This window comes from Schistocerca cancellata, chromosome 9 (genome assembly GCF_023864275.1).
Source record: "Schistocerca cancellata isolate TAMUIC-IGC-003103 chromosome 9, iqSchCanc2.1, whole genome shotgun sequence".
Lineage (NCBI taxonomy): Eukaryota > Metazoa > Arthropoda > Insecta > Orthoptera > Acrididae > Schistocerca > Schistocerca cancellata.
Genome location: NC_064634.1, coordinates 344,355,492 through 344,378,259, shown reverse-complemented (window position 1 = coordinate 344,378,259; position 22,768 = coordinate 344,355,492). Strand labels below are relative to the sequence as shown.

Sequence of the window (22,768 nt, the reverse complement as noted above, 5' to 3'; positions counted from 1 at the left end):
GGCACTCTTACTTGATTCTGTGCTGAGGGATTAAAAATTTAAGTGTGTCTCCAACTATATAGAAGACGCAGTTATTTACAGTAAAACCTTCATTCAGCTTCTGGTTCATATGTCATGACCTTCACTGTCTCTGGGGAACCTGGGCTGACAATAAAACCAGCTAATGTCAGACTGGTCCAGAAAGAGCTCTAGTTCATTGGTCATCTTGTGTCTAGTGAAGATGTGAAGGTAGACCGCGAATCCCAGGCTCAAGTGTATAAAGGATACAGTTAAATTTGTAGTGAAGGTAGCTTTTTTGGTAAATTCACACCCAGCTTTGCTCATCTGGCTGCCCTCCTTAACCATCTGTGAAGAAAGGATAAGTACTGTTAGTGATACTTAGCAGGCGGTATTCGCTAGTGTGCGCGACCTAGCTGTATCAGACTTCGATGGGGAGTTTATCTCCGCTAAGAGCAGTCTATCGCTTATTCATTTACGTCTCTACCCATGTCGGAAGGCAAATACTCAGTATACAAACAGAAGTACTAGCCATTTTGTTTGGATTAGAGTGATTCAAGTTTCGCCTTGAACATAAATTTAGAAGCGTACAACTAGGCCGTAACATGGGTGCTAGCTAGGCCACGAAAGACGGGGAGGATAGTCAAGGTATGGATATCTGGCTTCCATTGTGGCGTTCATGCCATAAGGGGAACGGATAACCACGTGGCTGACGCCCTTAGCCAAAAGTTCCGACACGAATCTGAGGCAGGAGATCTCCCGCAAGCCGAAGAAGTGGCTTGTGTGGGGACAGTCTTCAGGGTGATCCGAGGGCTGTTCAAAGGGTTAGCCAAGAAATAAGATGCTAATCCCCAATTGACAAATTGAAGGAGGGTAAGAGGTGCCAGGAATATGGATTAACAATGGATTGTATTGTTTCTGTAATCGCTATGATAGGAAGGATAAGATCTGCCTTCCCCAGGAGCTGATCACTCCAGTATTTAAGTATTTTAATCACTCCTTGTGTGGAGGGCACCTATGGGTGTACAAGACCATTATGAGGATTAAGTAGCGCCTCCTTTTTCTTCTTTCTTTCTTTGTCTGAGCCTTGTCCCGCAGTTGCGCAGGATCGGCCATGGTTAATCGGATGTGGCATGGTAAGTTTAAGGGGTGGCCGGATGCCCTTCCTGCCCCCACCCCGTACCCCCCGGGAAGGAAATACTGTACCCAGCTGTCTGTGTCTAATGTAAGCCATGGAATAGTGCGAATTTGTTGCAAATGTCTGCGAGTCGTGTAACTGAGGCGGAACGTGGGGACCATCCCGATATTCACCTAGGGGGATGTGGAAAACCGCCTAAAAACCACATCCAGGCTGGCTGGCACACCGGCCCTTCGTCGTTAATCCGCCGGGCGGATTCAATCCGGGGCCGGCGCGCCTACCCGAAGCAGCGCGTTAGCGCTCTCGGCTACCCTGGCGGGTCAAGTAGCGCCTCACTTGACCTACGTTAAATTACGATGCCCTGAAACGAGTGAGCCACGGTGAGGAAAGCTTGAGAGAGCAAGAGCCAGCCCCAGCATCTGGGCGTGAAGTTTAGTTCTGATAAGACAGAGTACCCTACGATTAAGTGTTCATCAATTACCGAGCACACCTACCCCATATTAAACCAGGTAACAGTTGTGTGCTGTTGATGGTATATGCCTTATCCCGTTTTCTTTGGTCACTATCGAATTGGGCAGGTACTACGTGTGTTAGCAAGAAGTATCTAAGATACGTTTTTCTGTATTTTGGACCCCGAAGATTCTGGTTAGCGACAACGTGCCGGCTTTTGTGTGTTGTGAATTTAAAAAGTTCTGTTTCACTAGCACTGTTTTTCTTATAACCATCTCCCTCTACTGCTCACAACCCTCCTTCATGGAGAGTGTGAGCCACAGTCTTATGTCAGTCTTGAACATCTAACATGGGAAGTCGTAGACGAGGTGGAATGCGTCGAATGGATGGCTTAATTTTGTCTTTAATGTGGCCGTGCATGTGACCCATGTGACCATTCCATCCAAACTTATGTTGATTCTGCTAATTCACCACTTTCTTTCATGTGGTCAGTTACCTTCTTCCTTATGATAAGGATCCTAAGCCCGTTAAGAAGAACTGGGAATCTGCGAGAAATAACTTCACACTTGCACACTGCAGGGAGGCCGCCCGGTGTAAACAAGGCCACAGTTTTAACCTCACTACCGCCGAGAGAAAGGGTCTACCTTAAGTACGTTTGGGCACAAATTCAGAGGGGACAGAACGTTCCTTTTAAGATGTTTCCACGGTTTGTGGGACCATACAATGTGTCCGTATCACGCCGTAAGTGAGCTTCTCGATTCAGGACCTCTCCACAGGTCAGTTAACCAGAGTTCACATCGGCCAGCTGAAGGTCATCACGGGGGACCAGGATGCTGGGGAATCTTTTCATACCTTGCTGCTCCCATCCCCTTATGTTCCAGCTTAATGGGGGGAGGACTGTGCTGCGTCACGTGATGTCTGTGGGATTGTGTTATCGATTGCATCTGCCCTATGTTTGTCACTGGCCGGTTTCTGAGAGGCCAGGGTACACTTGGCCAGTGAAGGTGCGCCCAGCAGCAGAAGACGCGGACACAGGGCCGTACTCGGCTAGCAATGGGGGGGGGGGGGGGGGGGGGTGGCTTTACTGGAAGCAGCGGGCACCTGGAGTTCCAAATCTGCCGAGGTCGTGTGAGCACTCTGTTGGCCGAACTAGCCTCCTGTATCATAGGTATTTTGTTATTTGCTTACTGAGCGTGCAGCCCAACGCGCCTTCCCCATACTGTCTACCTGCCCGGCTACTGCCATTATTTACTTATCTGTTACCCCTGAGGTTAAGCCTTTGCCTCACCTTTCTCAGTTATTTAAACTGTATGTGGTTTGATGGAAACGTATTCTTTAATATTCATCCCCTCTTCCTTTTAGCAAATTTAAGCGACAATGCGTAGAGCATACCTTTGTACAAGTTCTGCCTACGGTTTTGCTTGGCTTTTGTACCTTAAAAATCACTGTACGTTACTAGCGGGCGTCCTCTGTTTTGACCAAATTCCAGGGAAATCCTAAAATACCTTCACCAACCGTGAAGCTTGTTACATGACCGCTGGTAGTTAACACAGTTATCACGTACATATTTTTGAAATTGCTATTGCAGTTTCTTTGTAGATAAGATTTGTATATATAAGATTTGTATATAATATTTTATATTTTAAGATGTGATTTTGGTTTTATCATTATTGGTGTTGTTTTATTTGATCCTAAGCCGTTTGTGTAATTGCTAAGTGCAATTAATAATTTCATCAACTGATTGTATCGATTTGCAATGGTCTGCTTACTCTCTTGTTGCAACATCTTGTCACTTTCATATTATTTTGACCTCACTGTGGTATGTCTTTACGCTGGGCTTGAAGTCTTTTGAGACGTCATAAATAATAGTTATTTGACTGGTCTTGACCTGTAACTCTTTGTCAACCATTTGTATTTGTATTGAGTGTTCAGTCAACCGTGGATACTCACAAGATTCTCATGAAAATGTGAGTAGATGTGTCGAAATTTAATCGTTAGAAGAAATATGACGAGATCTAAAACTCATAAGATTTTTACCTTCACTGTATCACAACTGCTTAATACTCTAAGATTTATATTATTTTAGCTTAGGAAGGTGCTTGTTACTGGGCACTGGCCGTTTGTGCAGTTGCTGACAGTAATTGTTTGAATGAACTTGACCTGTAACCGTTTTTAAATACTTGTCTTGTAGTTACTTAAATCTTGAAATTATTTTGGCTTCACAGTGAAAGACAATTAGTATTGGTCCTTAAGCCATCTGCAAAGTTGCAGAAGGGTGTCAACTGATGTTCGGGAATAGCCTGTTAATAGTCATATTTAACAGTGTATTATGTAACTGTAAAAGGTATAATTTTTTTGGTGTTAATAAATCTGTGTTCTCGAACATTTTATTTTGTGGTCCCAGTATGTTTCTACTCGACAACCAGCTTAATACCGCCACACCCTCGTCGTTATGGAGGTTGTAGTCGAAAAAGTTTCTCTTTCACCCTTCGCATTTTTCCAGCTTCTGGAAACGCACTTTTGTTCCATTCGCGTTCTTTGCACTTCCCTTTGCACAATGCATTCTCGCAGATTGTTTACTGTGGGTTCACATGTTTTGCATTCATAACTGTATTGTTTTGGTGTTCATCTGTTATTCGTGGGTGTTGTTTGTGAGCACTGCCAACATCACACATGCAGTTTTTTTTAGTTTGTGTGTGTGTGTGTGTGTGTGTATGCGTGTGAGCGCGCGCGTGCGAAAACTGCAAAAGATGCAAAAGATCTATTAGGAGTTCAAGAAAGCTGTACGGTTTTTTTCTTTTTTTGGGGGGGGGGGGCAGGCCGAAGTTGGGCTAGTTGTTGACATTGAGGACGGCTTTTGTGATTTGTAAGTTTAGTTCATCGTTTCTGTGGTGTTTCTTTTCTGTCGTGGTTTTATCAATGTGAAATTTTTTGTAGACTGAGGTGTTTCTTCTTGTTTGTCAACATGACTTCCATGTCTGTGTCTCTGCTTGTGTGCAGTATGCTCTCCTCCTCCACGGCAGTACCTCCGCTACAGCTGAGCGCTGTATTTCTACTAATCATTGGATAAAATACAGCGAAACAGAAAATTGTGACCTTTATTTCAAACTTTTGGAAGTCTTGTTAGTGAAACTGTGAAAATGAAGCTACTTCATCAACTGAAGCAGAATACTTTTCCACAGCAGAATGTACCAAAGAATTAGAATGAATCAAGATTCTACTACAAGAGCTGTCCAGAAGAGAAGTGATGACCGTTCTTCATACAGACAGTCAAAATGCTATGAAAATGATAAAACGAAGACACTGATTACACTAAGCAAATGTGATATTCCACTACGTTAGTGAAGAATAGAGAGAACTGTATAAGATAAAATGTTGCAGTACAGAAGAGCAGCAGCCAGACATAATTGATATATGATTAATCAAAAATATGAAACATGCCTTTCTTTCTTTCTTTTTGAATCATCAGCCTTCTGACTGGTTTGAGATTCCTCTTCTACGGCAGTCTTTCATTTCAGAGTTGCAAATGTAACCTGTGTCCTCAGTTATTTGGTGGATGTATACCAGTCTCTCTCTTCCTGTACAGCTCTACTCTCTGCAGCTCTCTAGTACCGTAGAATTTAATCGCTGATATCCCATCCCTTCTTCTTGTCGGTGTTTTCCATAGATTCCTTTCCTCTTCGATTCTATAGATACGCTCCACATTCCTTTCCTTACCGTCCCCGCCTAATACTCAACATTCCTCTGTAGCACCACATCTCAAACTCTTCGATTCTCTTCTGTTCCGTTTTTCCCATAGTCCATGTTTCACCACAATACAATGCTGTGCTCCAGACGTTCATTATAAGAAATTTATTTCCCAAATTTAAGCATGTGTTTGGTACTAGTAGACTTCTCTTGGCCGGGAACGGCCTTTTGCCAGCGCTAGTTTGCTCCATCGATCATGAGTTATTTTGATGTCTAGGTAGCAGAATACCTTAACTTCGTCTATTTCGTGATCTCCAATTCTCATGTTAAGTTTTTCGATGTTCTCGTTTTTGCTACTTCTCATTACTTACGACGTAGCGTTATTGAAAACAAACATATTACAGGGAGAAGTTGGAAAGTTGGTAAAACGCAATGTCTGTTGTATGTTTTCAAAGTTTCGCATCTAGAGCGAAAAAGCGAATGCGAGTAAGAAATAAGAAAGTTGCCAGTATCTATGTATGTATGAAGAAGATAGTAACTGTTCGTGTCGTTTAATCTGGGTATGTCCTCTAATAAACAAAGAGTAAAAATATGACATATTAAGCACTGCAATCTCTAGGAAATAGTGCACTAGTAATCAGTATCAAGTTTCACATGTTATCAAGCATAATTTAAAAATAAAAGGTTCAAAATGGTGTCAAGGGGGCCACTATAGCTTTGAGACGAACAGGAGAGAGACATACACCGGCAATGAGGAGCAACAGTGCAGACTGATGGCGTGTTACCCAGCTTGTGAGCTTTCATATCTCACCGTGTTATGCAGACGGCGGCCGGCAGTTCGTTTCCGAGTCCGTGGATCACGTCGGTCACTTAAGTTCCGCCAACGGTACTCGAGTTTCAAAGGCTCTCACTACTCATAAGTGCCTGAGGTCTTAGAGGCAGACTTATGCCAACATGGGTCTACTATGAGATACTCCTTCATGGACTTTGCAGGCGCAATGTGTTGACTACTCTGGGACAGCAGCAAAAGTGAGCCTTACTGATACTACGGCGTCCTGCTTAAAAACTCTGTCTAAGAAAGAAAATACTTCGAAAACGGGTATTATCATCTATTCCCACCATAAACGGCCTTTCCTATAAAAAGCTATGTCCGTCTTACAAGTGAGTTCTAAGGAAATTACCCATTGTCTATTAGGTTGTCACTGGCTGGCTGGTTCTAACCGTCAACTACCTCCCAGCAAGGTATCCCTGGGCTCCTGGCCTTTCTAACAGTCAACAACACCATCTCGGAGACAATCAGTACTCACTGTTTGAAACTGTCTCGAATGAAAAACAAACCAAAGTTGCACTACATTATGTTTATTTTAAACCTTGACCATGGTTTCTGCTATAATAATAGAGCCTTCTTCAGAAGTAATACACATTAATAAATGAAAAGTGTCTTAGCCCAGCGGCTGCGTCAAGAGCAATAAAATAACATCAGTAAAATTATTTATATATTTATTAGTGTGCATGACTTCTGAGGAAGGCTATATTATTATAGCAGAAACCATGTTCAAGGTTCAAAATAAACATAATTTAGTGCAACTGCGGGCTGTTTTTCGTTCGAGACAATTTCATAACGGTTGCTGTTGTCGTTGCCATGATGAAAATATTGTTTGAAAGGCTTGCATTAAAATTAACTTGGCCGAAAAGTGAAGTGTTCATATGTAATTTCTGTTTCGCTCTCGTTTGGGGGACTAACTTAAATTCCCAAATAATAAATGTAGTGTCAAACGAGTTTCTTGAACAGATTACATACACGACCTTCCTCAAGAAAATCGACACTTGTGTCTACGGGAAGCGCATCTTGCCACAGCACCAAGCGGTGTAGCACAGTCGTTAGCCCGCTGGACTCGTATTTGGGGAGGACGACGGTTCCATCCCTGTCCGTCCATCCTGCTTTAGGTTTTTCGTGATTTCCCTTGATCGCCTATGGCAAATGCCGCAATGGTTCCTTCGAAAGACCTTCTCCATCCTTCCCTAGTCTGAGCTGGTGCTCCGTCTCTAATGACCTCGTTGTCGACTGAACGTCAAACACTAATCAACTCCTCCTCCTTTTCTTCCTCCTCCAGGCCACAGCATAAGAACAGAATAATCCCCAAACCGTGAATGAGCACCGCCCGTTACTAGGAATCCTTGGCGCGCATGGAACAAACACTGCAGAAAAAACATCCGCAATATGAAACACGCGTGAAACTTGTGGATGTGCTTACCTGCAGGAACCGAATGATTTTGCAGGCAGCGTTGCCAGCATTCCACGAGACGGTCATCCTCCATACGATGTCAGTCAAGACGCTGATGACGCCCACGGAGAGGTCTGCAACACAGAGGTTCCGTGTTGGATATGTGGCGTTGAGCTTGGTTTCCCTTTCATTTATTTTCTTCAAATGAATCGCTCATTGATACTATTTATAACTAGGTGTAAGCTTTCATTTGTTACATGGTGAACGGTTTGACTTTCGAGAAAGTAAAAGCACTAGAGTAGTAGTTCTGACGTTGTGCTTGATAATGAAAGCGAGATTTAAAAAAACCAAATTATTTTTTAAAACATTATTGGAGAAAGTCGGCGATCGCAATGCAATATTCGAAATTAATTACAAAACATACATGCAAATGATTGAGATCTGAAATAACAAACATCTTTTACAATCGAAATCAGTTTAAGGGAGTATTCAACGAAATTATTTTGAGTAAAGCTGTAGCAAATAATTATCTTTATATCATTTGAACTGGCTAAAAAGTATCTTGATAGTAATAATAATCAGCGGTGAACATGAGTGATCTCTCGCGTAGTATAGTATCGCTGAGTTACTGATACGCTGAGAAAAAAACGAAAGGTACTTATTACGAGAAGATCTATTGCGCGTAATATTTAGGTTGGTTGATTTTGGGGAGGGGATCAAACAGTGAGGTGATCGGTCTCATTGGATTAGGATGGGGAAGGAAGTCGGCCGCGCCTTTTCGACGGAACCATTCTGGCATTTGCCTGAAGCTATTTAAGTACATCACGGAAGACCTAAATCAGGATATCCGGACGAGGGTTTGAACTATTGTCCTCCCGAATGCAAGTCCAGTGTGCTAACCACTGCACCGCCTCACTCGGTCGTAGTACTTAATTATTGGCTGGTTCAAATGGCTCTGAGCACTATGGGACTCAACTGCTGTGGTCATAAGTCCCCTAGAACTTAGAACTGCTTAAACCTAACTAACCTAAGGACATCATACACATCCATGCCCGAGGCAGGATTAGAACCTGCGACCGAAGCGGTCGCGCGGTTCCAGACTGTAGCGCCTAGAACCGCTCGGCCACTCCGGCCGACACTTAATTATTGCTTTTGGGAAGACGGACCTTACGGTTTTTATACAACTGTACGGTAAATAAAGAAAAGAAAATCATTTCACTTACTAGATATAATTAATAAAAATTATAAATATTTAGTATAAATTTAGCGATTTTCGCAGTTAGAGATTATTATCATATTTCATAATTTAAACAGTTTGGAGGCGTACGTAGTGTAAATTTTGGGAGTATAAGAATATATTTGCTTAAGGCTTTCTTTATACTTAGTAGTATAAACGCAATATTAATAAAATTGCCCTTTATCAGAGTGGTGGATCTACTGTAAGCATCCAGATCATAACAAAAATTGAAGCTAAACTCTGATTGTTTTGTGCTAAGCGGTATTTGCAAAGTAGTATCGTTGGATTTTATTCTTGATTTATTCACTAACAAAACTTGACCGTTTATGCAGACATAAGATATTATGTAATGCTCCCAAAAAATAGAAGCTCAATACGAAACTGCTGCGATACACTTTGGGGCAGTATAATCGTAAGGATGTAGTCTTTGATCCTTTCTCAATTTACACATCGTTGAAGCAATGACATAAATAGAAGAGATGTTGAGGAATAGGATTAAAAATCATGGTGAAAGGAAATTAATGATGAGTTTCGCTGATGGCATTGCTGTACCACGTGAAAGTAGGAAAGAACTCTAGGACCTGTTGAATGGAATGAAGAGTCTATTGAGCAGACGCCGTGGATTAAGAGTAAACCCTAGAAAAAAAGTAATGAGATTAGCGATAAACTTAACATCAAAACTGAGGACCACGAAGAGGAAGAAGTGAAGGAGTTCTACTATCTTGGAAGGAAAGTACAACATGATGAACGAAGCAAAGAGGACATAAAAAGCATGCTAGCAAAGACGAAGGGTTTTCCTGGTCAAAATAAGTTTGATAGCATCAAACAGCATACAGTTTAATGAGCACTTGAGGAAGAAATTTCTGAGAAAGTATTGAAGTAAATCACAGAGAATGGGAAAACCGGAAAATAAAAGAATCGAAGCATTTCAGATGTGGTCCTATAGAAGGATGTTGGAAATTAGTTGGACTGTTGAATGAAGAAGTTCTCCGGAGATTTGGGGAGGAAAATGGCAAGAAGGGACAATATGATAGGACATGAGTTAAGACATCAGAGGATAATGTCCAAGATACATCAGGAAGTTGTAGAGAGTATGTAGGGGAAGACAGAGATTGGAACACATCCAACAAATAACCGAGAAACTTGTGTTCATTGTTACTCTAAGATTAAGAGGTTATCACAGGAGAGGTATTCGTGGCCAGCCGAATCAAACTGACCAGCAGTCTGAGGATAAAAAAAAAGACTTGATAATATGTCGCCGCCATATTGTAGACAAATACCGTTCCCATTTAGTATGAATATTTTCCTTCTCCCGTTGTCTCGTCGTGGTATCATGACCCGACTGCGATGTGACAAGTTCTTTTGGTAAGCAGGGAACAGAGCTGAGCAGACAGTCACTGAATGTTGTTCTTCCTGTATCACGGTAAATCTAATACAAGCCTGGGGTCATCTATATCAAAGTTGGTAAAGGGCGTAGAACAGGGCCGGCCAGAAACACAGCACGCGGGCAGCTCTTGAGCATACGGGTCTCTCTCTCTCTCTCTCTCTCTCTCTCTCTCTCTCTATCTATCTCTCTCGTGCCAGAGCACGTTTGCCCCACCATCACTTTATGCTGTCTGAGCGGGTACTGCAAACGCGCGGCTTAGACGGCAGAGCAGTCGCGCAAGGAACACAGACCGGCTTGCATGCGGCTTGGTTTCATATTACGCTCTATTAGGAAATTCGAAGAACTGAAGTTATGTGGCATGGCGAGTGGTATTATACTGTTACTAACTATTGGTACAAGAGACAATTAAAAATACAAGTAAAATGGAGTTCGCAGCTGCATTACACCAGTCATATTGTGCGGGCCACTTTGTTCCTTGTAAAATTCTTACATTTCAGTTGCGGTACAGAAATAGAGACAAAAAATAGTCTCTGTAGCATACAGTTAGGAATGGAATAAATTATCATAACTACAATTGAAAGGGAAACTTATTATCTAGTACTTCTCTACCGACAGTGTCATGGCTTCAGTTGTCAACATATGTCGCAAAACGAAACAAAATGTTCATTATCTTATTACTTTTGGTTCTCCGAAGACATAATAAAGTGTCTGCGCACTGACAGGCGCAGGCAGGTTATCAGATTGTTGTCACTGAGGCTGCCACGTAATCGTGACTTGTTTAGTTTCATTATTGAAAACAATCTTTCGCAAATATTAGTCGGTACAAACACGGAGCCTCGTTATGGAGACGTGAAAACTCTTCCCGATGAGAACCTTCGTACAACTCCTGGACAGTTTTAACGCAATAGAATTTGTCTTTTAATCGGGAAAGTTACACTGTAGATCGATTAGTTCCGTTTGCAAATCAATCAGGTGCGCTTACAACTGATGCGGCAAATGGTATTGAAAACATCTCAAAACAGGTACGAGGTTGGCAGTGTCCTGAAAACTATTTGAATAGTCTTCCTGTATTACTTCCAACACCGAAATGAATTGTTTAAAATGCGCATTTTCTTTAACATCAGAGAGCTTAGGGAAACGGGCGGTGTTCTTTTTCAGATGTTGTCCCTTCTACAATGTCATTCTCATTTTAAATGCATCCTCCTTTCCCATTAAATCAGATATTCTTCTTGCCTTGCAACGTCTAATTAGGGGTAATGGCGGCTCATGAGTATACATTTGGGTGTTCACAAATTTTTAGATACAAACAAATTTGAGAGTGAAATTAATAGCACCTGCTGTATAACAGTTACGATTACCAGCAAGTTTATACAAGTACAGCCACTGCCAATAATAATAATAATAATAATAATAATAATAATAATAATAATAATAATAAAAAGAAGAAGAAGAAGAAGAAGATGCAAAACTTATATGACAGAAGAAAGAACTAGTTTTGTGGAATTTTGTTGTTTTATACGTAGTCAAGTACAGCTTAGGGCAGTTACGAAATAATGTCTAACCTTTCCCAATCCTGCATTTCACATTTTTGTGTAAGTGGGAGCGCTTTTCCATCATTTCTGACAAATGTGCAGGATCCCTAAAATACATATTTGTTCATGAATTTACTTACGGACTGAAAATATGATATTCTTATGTTGCACCCAGACAACAACTTGTGCTAACTGTATACTTTCTTGTTAAATCTTCACTTGTAGTGACGCTTATTTGATTTCGTCACTCTATCAATCAAAGGAAATGTTCTTGAAGGCCCTAGTTCCTTCGCGGCTAACTTTTCTGGTAATTTAGTTTTCTGTTCCCAGAATGAAATTTGCACTCTGCAGCGGAGTGTGCACTGATATGAAACTTCCTGGCAGATTAAAACTGTGTGCCGGGCCGAGACTCGAACTCGGGACCTTTGCCTTTCGCCTACAAGTGCTCAATTGACTGAGCTCCCCAAGTACGACTCACGACCTGTACTAACAGCTTTACTTTTCTGTAGGCATTTAAAATAGATACAACGCACACGAAAGCCGATTCCCGAGCACTAAACAACCAACTCCAAAGATGAAGTGACGTTTGTCGAAATGACTGAACTTAAGTAATATTGTCTACCAACATGGTCAGTTGAGGCGCTGAGGTCCATAAGGGCCTAAACCACACAGCCGTTGATTCCACATTTAAGTGAATATCAGAGAAACCTGTGATACAGCTTTTCGTGAATTTTCATACATAGAATGTAGGCCTACAGCACAGATAAACCGGAACCGCGTGACCGCTACGGTCGCAGGTTCGAATCCTGCCTCGGGCATGGATGTGTGTGATGTCCTTAGGTTAGTTAGGTTTAAGTAGTTCTAAGTTCTAGGAGACTGATGACCACAGATGTTAAGTCCCATAGTGCTCAGAGCCATTTGAACCATTTTTGAACAGATAAACCTGACTCACCACAGGATCGATGGATTTCAGAAGCATGAATAAATGCTACAGTCTCACGTTCGACAGTGGTGTGCTTTTGACCCTAATGATTCTCAGCGCCTCGAATGGATTACTGTATGATAACATTCATAGCGACATTAACTCATTCAGAAACCCGCAAAATAGGTTTACTGTAAGTACGACTTTAACATATACTGAAGTCCGATCTAATTTTACTACAGTATTTAGTGAATGAATTAGCATATCTGAGGAATTATGCCGAGCGGACGCGGATAAAAGACTGTAGCAGTGTGTTACCACCTGGTGGCTCTGACGTAAACTTCTAGTTGAGTGGCAAGGGCTAGCTGTGCACATCGTGAACCGTGCACGTTATTTGGTTCAAAAATGGCTCTGAGCACTATGGGACTTAACTTCTGAGGTCATCAGTCCCCTAGAACTTAGAACTACTTAAACCTAACTAACCTAAGGACATCACACACATCCATGCCCGAGGCAGGATTCGAACCTGCGACAGTAGCGGTCGCACGGCTCCAGACTGTAGCGCCTAGAAACGCTCGGTCACTCCGGCCGGCTGTACGTTTTTTCATCAAATTTGTATGTATCTGGCCCTTAAGGCAATTTCGCCACCAGAGCTGCCACTGCAAAAAAGATCCTTAAACGTGCGCAACTTAGTGTGTTCGCGACCCTAATGCCAAGTTTCACTGAGTCTAGAGGAGGAGTAGCACGGCAGATTTAAGTGCCGTATCTTTCAGTTTGCACTATCTAAGTTACGTTTAACAGCATTCAAAGATAAACAACCAATAAATCCGGAAGGTGTTGGAAGTCGGGGTATTCACGTGCTGTGGTGCTCTTCATCTACATCTACATCTACATGGATACTCTGTAAGTCACATTTAAGTGCCTGGCGGAAGGTTCATCGAACCACCTTCACAATTCTCTATTGTTACAATCTCGTATACCGCGCGGAAAGAATGAACACTTACATCTTTCCGTACGACCTCTGATTTCCCTTATTTTATCGTGGTGATCCTTCCGCCCTATGTAGGTCGGTGTCAACAATATGTTTTCGCATTCGGAGGAGAAAGTTGGTGATCGGAATTTCGTGAGAAGATTCCGCCCCAACGAAAAACGCCTTTCTCTTAATGATTTCCAGCCCAAATCCTGTGTCATTTCTGTGACACTCTCTCCCATATTTCGCGATAATACAAAACGTGCTGCCTTTCTTTGAACTTTTTCGATGTACTCCGTCAGTCCTATCTGCCGCCACTGATTATAATCACCAATAATTATTGGTGTTCAAGTGATCGGTCAAGTCAATTACAAAGGCAAGGTCTGCAATTCATTCCGGATATTCTAATGTTGGTTCCTGTTTTCCCTTTTCTTACGTAAATTGAACAATATCAGGTTTTAACTCGAAAAATCGTACCAAGCATGCCCCTCGGGTTAACCAACTTACATCGTTGTAGTAAATCACGCCTCCATACTGTTCCTGCAGTTCGATCAAAAGTATTGAAACTGACGATCTAATAACCTATGTGATGTAGTACGTCATGAAACTGGTGATCCGAATAGTAAATTATCTAATTTACTATTCGGATCACCAGTTTCATGACGTACTACATCCCTGCAAATTTAGCACAAAGTGCCTCTTGAGGCACGCATTCCGTACAAATTGTGTGTTGATCGTTGTAGTTTTTTGTGCTACGACGCTAAGAGTCCATTTTGTGGCCCTCGCATTGCTGGCGCTCCGTCGGTGGTAGCCGAGACCAACATTTTCCAATTCAGGCCAACTGCTTCAACTGCCTTTTCAGCCGTTTTCAGCAAGTCGATTCCTCTCCTTGTGGCTTTCATTGGCACTGAATCTAACAGTTCTTCCTTAAACTGCAAAGTGCTGTCGGCTGCACGAACATAAATTGCAAGTTGTGCCGTCTCTTGAAAAGTCGATCGCCTCGTCCAAAGCATTTGAGAATACGATGAACTCGCTGGCATTGTCAGTTAACTGTCTGTAGACGTCCAATGCCACGACAGTTATGCGACGCGTTATTGTTTGTCGCGACAAAACAATGTCGGAAAACTTTTGTGCTTCCAGTGCCGTCGTGAGTTGTGCTGCCTGAACAGTGCACTCTTTAATGAACTCGCCATCTCTGACAGGTTTATTATACCTGGCTACTCTGGGTGCTGTTTTGTAGCTTGCTTTTAATGACGGGCCGCTACAGCTAGTTATCGGCTGAAAATAAGAAACACATTGTATATATGAAGATGGTATCTCAGATACCATCTCCATATACAGGGCTATTACAAATGCTTGAAGCGATTTCATAAATTCACTGTAGCTCCATTCATTAACATATGGTCACGACACACTACAGATACGTAGAAAAACTCATAAAGTTTTGTTCGGCTGAAGCCGCACTTTCTGCCGTCAGAGCGCTCGAGAGCGCAGTGAGACAAAATGGCGACAGGAGCCGAGAAAGCGTATGTCGTGCTTGAAATGCACTCACATCAGTCAGTCATAACAGTGCAACGACACTTCAGGATGAAGTTCAACAAAGATCCACCAACTGCTAACTCCATTCGGCGATGGTATGCGCAGTTTAAAGCTTCTGGATGCCTCTGTAAGGGGAAATCAACGGGTCGGCCTGCAGTGAGCGAAGAAACGGTTGAACGCGTGCGGGCAAGTTTCACGCGTAGCCCGCGGAAAATTGGCTCATGCCACAACTGGAGACCGACAGCGCAGACTTCATCTTTCAACAGGATGGTGCTCCACCGCACTTCTATCATGATGTTCGGCATTTCTTAAACAGGAGATTGGAAAACCGATGGATCGGTCGTGGTGGAGATCATGATCAGCCTTTCATGTCATGGCCTCCACGCTCTCCCGACGTAACCCCATGCGATTTCTTTCTGTGGGGTTATGTGAAAGACTCAGTGTTTAAACCTACTCTACCAAGAAACGTGCCAGAACTGCGAGCTCGCATCAACGATGCTTTCGAACTCATTGATGGGGACATGCTGCGCCGAGTGTGGGAGGAACTTGATTATCGGCTTGATGTCTGCCGAATCACTAAAGGGGCACATACCGATCATTTGTGAATGCCTAAAAAAACTTTTTGAATTTTTGTATGTGTGTGCAAAGCATTTTGAAAATATCTCAAATAATAAAGTTATTGTAGAGCTGTGAAATCGCTTCAATCATTTGTAATAACCCTGTATATACCGGGTGATCAAAAGTATAAATTTGAAAATTGAATAAATCACGGAATAATGTAGATAGAGAGGTACAAATTGACACACATGCTTGTAATGACATGGGGTTTTATTAGAACCCAAAAAATACAGAAGTTCAAAAAATTTCCGACAGATGGCGCTTCATCTGATCAGAATAGCAATAATTAGCATAACAAAGAAAGACAAAGCAAAGTTGATGTTCTTTACAGGAAATGCTCAATATGTCCACCATCATTCCTCAACAATAGCTGTAGTAGAGGAATAATGTTGTGAACAGCACTGTAAAGCATCTCCGGAGTTATGGTGAGGCATTGGCGTCGGATGTTGTCTTTCAGCATCCCTAGAGATGTCGGTCGATCACTATACACTTGCGACTTCAGGTATCTCCAAAGCACGGACTGAGGTCTGGGGACCTGGGAGGCCAAGCATGACGAAAGTGGCGGCTGAGGACACGATCATCACCAAACGACGCACGCAAGAGATCTTTCACGCGTCTAGATATATGGAGTGGAGCGCCATCCTGCATTTTGGTTCTAATAAAACCCCAAGTCATTCCAAGCATGTGGGTCAATTTTTACCTCTCTGTCTACATTTTTCCGTGGTTTATTAAGTTTTCAAAAGTATACTGATTTTTAGATCACTAAGGCTCACCGGCCATTTGACCATCTTCTGTGCGGATGCACAAACAGTGCCCGAACACTTACGGGAATCGGCAGTAAAGCCTTGAGTATTGAGTATAATGGACAGAGGAACGATGAATATAGTGCAGGACAATCAGTTGCGAATGTGGGTCTCACGGGAGGCGTGCCAGAGATGTCCCTGCAATCACACTATCCTCTGTGTCCTCGGTGGTTGAGATGGATAGAGCGTCTGCCATGTAAGCAGGAGATCTCGGGTTCGAGTCCCGGTCGGTGCACACATTTTCAACTCTCCCCGTTGACTTATATCACTTAAGAAACACATTGGATTTCTACAGGTGTATACGCACCAATAAAAACAGCACAAACACAATGATTTTCGTGGGCTACCCACACTAATATGGGCTCGCTGTAAACCATACACCTTTTTAGCTTTGCCAACTTATTTTCTCTTTGATAGCCAACTAAATCTTGAAATTCCTTGTGCATTGAGGCATAATGCAGCTCTGTAGCGTATCTGCGGTGCCCGGCGATTATGCGACTGCATAACAGACACTGCGAATTTTCATCCTTCTCTTCGAAAAATTACTTTAATTCCTACTTGAATTTAAATGGTTATGACAGTTCGGCGCTACACTGCCTCGTTTTGAGTGTATTACCATTAAATTAACCACTGTTCCTTTACCCTTCATTTAAACCACAAGCAAATAGCGAGAAATACCAGCGCTGGCACTTTGAAAAATAACGCACCTATGCCTGAAAAGTCAGTGCCGCAACGCACAACTACACGAAATGTGACGCCATGCCGTGTTCTTCCTAGAAGGACTGAGCAAACCCGAGTGACGGGCCGGGCTTTGGCACACCCGCGGCCCGCACGCGTGAAGTATAGCATGTCGTGGTCGACTCTGATTTAGAAATTTACAAGTGCTGTACGGAAACTTAGGTCTGATCGGTCGCGAAATGAAAGCCACGGTGAAAATCAAAAATTTTTTATTGGCAACAGTTAGCCACACCTTCCCGCTACCTCTCTAAATAGTTGCCGCTCCGATTTAGACACTTGTCGTGGTGTTGTACAAAGTTTCTATAACCCTCGCCGTCTGTGATTTCCACCAATTCTGTATGCTGGCCTACCTTTCGTTGTTTGTGCCCAAATATTGTCTTTGTAGCCAGCGATTCATGTGAGCAGAGGTGAACAACGGAGGGAGCCCATTAAGGGCTGTATTGTGGGGCCGGCCGGAGTGGCCGAGCGGTTATAGGCGCTACAGTCTGGAACCGCGCGATCGCTACGGTCGCAGGTTCGAATCCTGCCTCGGGCATGGCTGTGTGCGATGTCCTTAGGTTAGTTAGGTTTAAGTAGTTCTAAGTTCTAGGGGACTGATGACTTCAGATGTTAAGTCCCATAGTGCTCAGAGCCATTTCACCCATTTGGGAGTTCCATCGGATTTTCACAGTGGTTTCCATTTTGCGCCTAATCGGACCTTATTTTCGGAATATGCCTACTAGAATTGTAATACACATTGCACGAAGTGGCATTAAGTCATGGGTTGCAAGGATCTCTGAGTCTCGTCACTTGCACGCGACTGGTAGTATGGATGGCTGGTAACTAGAGGGAAGTATAGAATGCTGTGTGAATGACTCATTTTGAAAACGGACTGCGTGTCTCTCCAGCCATGGCGCCGAAGCTGGAGGCGTGGCTGGTCGTAATAGTTACTTTGGTCGAACTGATTCCATCATGGTGAATGGTGTCGATAATTTAGAGATATTATTGCTAAGTTGAAGTATATAATGTGCATCCATAATCCAGCTGGAAGGATACAAATGTCTTATAGTACTGGCTATGCCACAGCATGAGCTTTGGGTGTGGAAGCCGGTATCCTTGTGGCCTTTAATTCTGAGATAATTCAAGTATGGTAATGGTGACCGAATTTCATCACAAGTTAGCCTCAGACACCGCTGCGAATTTTCATGAATACAGAACGTAGAGTCTCATCAATAGTTCAGCAGAAATGTTGAAAGACAACACACAGTTTTCTCCAAAGAAAACTTGAAACTAAAACTTATGGCTGAGTTGTCTAACCTATTGATCGCCAGTTGGTGCCACAGGAAGAAACGAAATGAAATATCACAATTTGAGAGGATATCTAATGTTATTTTAGTGATTACAAAATCGAGTCCAATTTACAAAGAACTTGGCGGCATGTGCCCACTTATGAGAATAACGTTGCAGCTCTCTAGTCTCGATTACTATAGTGATTTGGTTTGGAAGGGTGTCATAATGCTGCTGTATCCTGGCCTGAAGCAAGATGGTCCACAGCTATTGTAACAGGTCCTTGATATCCTGGATACTGACAGTGGGCCGGAGTAGACATCCAAACTTGTCTCACACTTGTTCATTCATTCAATCATTCATTCATTCACAAGTACTATTTAGTGGAGTGTAAAAGCGGAACTCAAGTAATAAGCACATTAACAAAAGACTGTTGAAGCATAACTCAGATGTAAAACTATGACATTTCGTTTTTAATAAAGTTATTAATACTAATTTTGATGTTACGTTTACAGCTACTGCCATTTTTTCTACTCCTCACTGAATGGAATCAAGTATCTAATGAGCACAGAATAAGAACTGAGACTAAATCAAAGAAAGAAGAAAGCCGAGAGCTTCTTTTTTTTGGTTTAGTGTCATTTCATATTCTGTGCCCATTACTACTGACGTCACTGAACAGTTCCTATAATTCCACTTTCACTGAGGATAGCGTAGTCTTATCATTGATTCACATTGAAGTTTAACCGCACTCCTGAACCGTTCTTTTATTTTTTTTCATCACTTTCTCGATGTACACTTGAACAGCAGGGGAGAAAGCTTAATACCTGCCTTTCGCCTTTTTTCTGAGCATTTCTCTCTCGGTCTTCCTCTGTAATAAAGGACACCTAACCAGCTGCATGAAATGGTGGGGTTCAAATAACCTTGACCACTAGTCTGACGGATCTAAATCCGTCTTCTTCAGAAGGACAGACAATTTCACATTAACAATTCACTCAGTAAAAGCTGTCTCCACATGACATTTATCGGCAACGGACTGTAGGTCCATATGAGAAAATTAAAGCCCCTAGAATCAAGGGATACATCAGTAAAAACACTTAAAAATAACATACGATATTAGTAGCAACATGCTGACTGTCATACAGACCGCTGCCGATACATGACATGTGGTGGAGCTATTACTGAGTGAATTCCTAATGTGCAGTTGTCTGTCCTTCTGAAGAAGACGAATTTAAAGCCGTCGAGAGCGTGGTCAAGGTTATTTGAAAACCACAATTTTTTGCAACTGGTTGGCTGCCCTTTATTCCTGCTGTTCTGTAAGCGTTGCGATAGTGCAGCAATGTTCAAAATATCGATTCCCTCTTGGTTCTTGTACCTACTGTATATATAGTTGTTTTTTCTTATAGCTTGTATCTAATTTCCTATGAATTTCCAATTTATAGCATCTTTCTCCCGTAGAATGGTTTTTATAGTCTGATGAATTCTAAGAAAGTGTCTTGAGATTTCTTATTGGGTAACTAACTTTTTCTTATTTAATAATAAAATAATTTACGTTAGCAACAAAGCTCCAGATGTAAGTGTTAAATACAGCATACCAGGGAAGAATGAGACAGGTTAGTAATAGTAATGTCAAACTGAAGAACACAATTGGAAGTAAATTACATTGCTGTAAAGTATGATGTGTCTTGGTTTGGTGATATAATTGCGAATCAGAGTTTTATGACGCATTCAAGGCAACTGGAAAGAAGAGATGTAGACCACAACAGCTAAATAGAGAGTTACGGGTGGCTGCAAGTGTTCGCACTGACACTATTCATTAACGTCAGATCGCCGAAATGACTGTGCACGCACGATTTGTGATACGTAAATTGTTCCTGTGGCTGTAATTTGTACGAGTCTTCTAATATATGTAAGCGCATTTAATGACAGTGGGTTGAGTTACAGTAATTATGGTAATTATACGCGGGCGGCAAGCAAGTTCAATGTTTTATCGCCAAGCGAAATCAATGTAGTTGGAAAACAGCCTGTATTCTCCGGAACAGGTGCTTTACTGACCACACGCGAATTCAGTAATGTTCCGGCTCGCGGGATTTGTGTTTGCGGTAATGCCTCGATACTGAAATTAGCAAAGAAAAGTCACTGTATTTTTTTAACGACTGTTGAGTACCGACGTCATTTTACTGTGGCCATTAACAGTAACGACAGAAATGTGAGTTAAAATGTCTCCCGAATCCAAATATTGCTTGTTTGTAACAAAATGAATATGCCAATTGCAGTTACGATATTTGTTTACTTACTTAATACATTGCTCTGAACACACTTTGCGAGAAATAGTTCCCGCTGTCAAGAGTGTTTCTGTTGGGTTGGTGCATAAGTTCGTAGAGTTTTTCCGTAAGTTTAATAAGCGCAACAAGTTCATATAACCGAGACTTTAGACACCAATAATGTGTCCTCCTACACTATTTGAAGCACTCTGCTAACGCTGGGGTTACTTTTCGATTCCGCGCAGTAGAAATAACGTGGTTTTGGGGCGCTGAACTCGTCGAGCCATATTCGGATCTCATTTTTATACGGAAAGGAAGTTTCTTGAAAGTTGTTCGATAGAGAGCGAAAAAGGTGAAAATCTCAGGGTGTGAGATCAGGTGTATAAGGTGGATGCTAAATGACTTCAGTACTCATCTCCTGTATAGTGTTCCTTGTCAGTGTAGCAGTAGGAGGGCGGGCATTGTTGTTAAGTAGTCATCCTGGTCGTCGTTCTTGGATTGCGTCTGCAGTACCTCTCTGTTGTTGACAATAAATACCAGCAGCGATATTACACCTTGAAGAATCAATACTACACTACACCGTCGCGGTTCCATCAGATGCATAACATTATCTTTTGTGTATGCTCGTGGGTCTCTGTACGGAGAGTTGCTGATTTGTTTGAGCTCAGCATTCCTTTCTTTTTCTTATGTTAACATAAAGACTCCATTTATTGTCACCAATAACGGTACAGGATAGGAATGGTCGATGTTGTTCGCCAGCCAACTAATGAGGAATCAAAGATGCACATAAGGGCATCCGCTGATTTTTCTGATTTTGGCTTGGACCTTGCGGCACCCCTGCACACGATTTTTGAACCTTTCCCACTGCATATAAATGTCGCACGATTGTGGAATTCTCATAGTTCATCACATCTGCCAGTTCCCGAGTACACTGATGGGTATCATTCTGCATTGATGAATTTGAACAATATTCAGCACACACCGAATGTCTGCCTGTACGTGGAGAGTCACTAATGTCAAAACGATCCTCCTTAAAACGAGAAAAACACTTCTTTTGCCGTGCTGTGTCCAATGATGGCATTATTCCCATACACGGCGCAATGTTTCTGGCTGCCATAGATGCTGTCATCCTCCTATCCAACCCAAACAGAAGAATATGTCAGATATGTTCCGATTTCTCCACTTGGCACTCCATTTTATAGCTTCCACAGCTCCACTCACTATATCTGAATGGCAAAATGACAAAACGTAAACTCAGACAGCAATAGTGAAGTACAAATAAAAAATGACACTCGATAAATAAACCCATGGCAACCTGAATATCAACATGCAAACCAAAAACGCTTCGAATTAATGCACTAAGCTAATACTAGATTATGATGTCTTTAACGCGTTTGCAATTGCATCTGGTTGGTAAATTGACTGTTGGGAAAATATTCATAAATTTACCGTTAGTTGTGTTAAAGAATTGTTGAGGGTCCTGCTCGTACCCTCTCGTTAACACTCACCATGTTTTCTTCCGATTCATTTGTACACCAGTAAAATAAAAAATGGAAACAGAATGGACATGCCTGCTTGTTACTTTAATAATACTGGTCAAATAAGAATAGCCAAAAAATAAGCCTTTCCTAGGAGTCATCATCTTGCAACAGCGTTACACCGGCTGAAGTGTGATTCTTCAATTTTTCCAGGTATTATTGTTTATTTATCGTATAGCAATACATATAGAAAGATTACAAAACTACTACGTTTCAATGTTTAAGCACAGCTCTCCAGCATAAAGTAACACAAATGAAAACAGATACACAGGGTGGTCCAGTGATCGTGACCGGGCCAAATATCTCACGAAATAAGCGTCAAACGGAAAAACTACAAAGAACGAAACTTGTCTAGCTTGAAGGGGGACACCAGATGGCGCTATGGTTGGCCCGCTAGATGGCGCTGCCATAGATCAAACGGATATCAACTGCGTTTTTTTAAAATAGGAACCAAATTTTT

General features: G+C 42.1%; 1 protein-coding gene across 1 annotated transcript in view; it reads right to left on the bottom strand.

Annotated features, from left to right (window-relative positions):
* The window catches only part of LOC126101403 (cardioacceleratory peptide receptor-like), a gene marked incomplete at its 3' end in the record, with an annotated part of 348,677 nt that overhangs the window by 139,510 nt on the left and 186,399 nt on the right, over positions 1–22,768 (bottom strand). Inside the window, exon 2 of the mRNA XM_049912066.1 lies at positions 7,528–7,631. Within this exon, the coding sequence (XP_049768023.1) occupies positions 7,528–7,631 (104 nt within the window). The remainder of the gene's footprint in view (positions 1–7,527; positions 7,632–22,768) is intronic.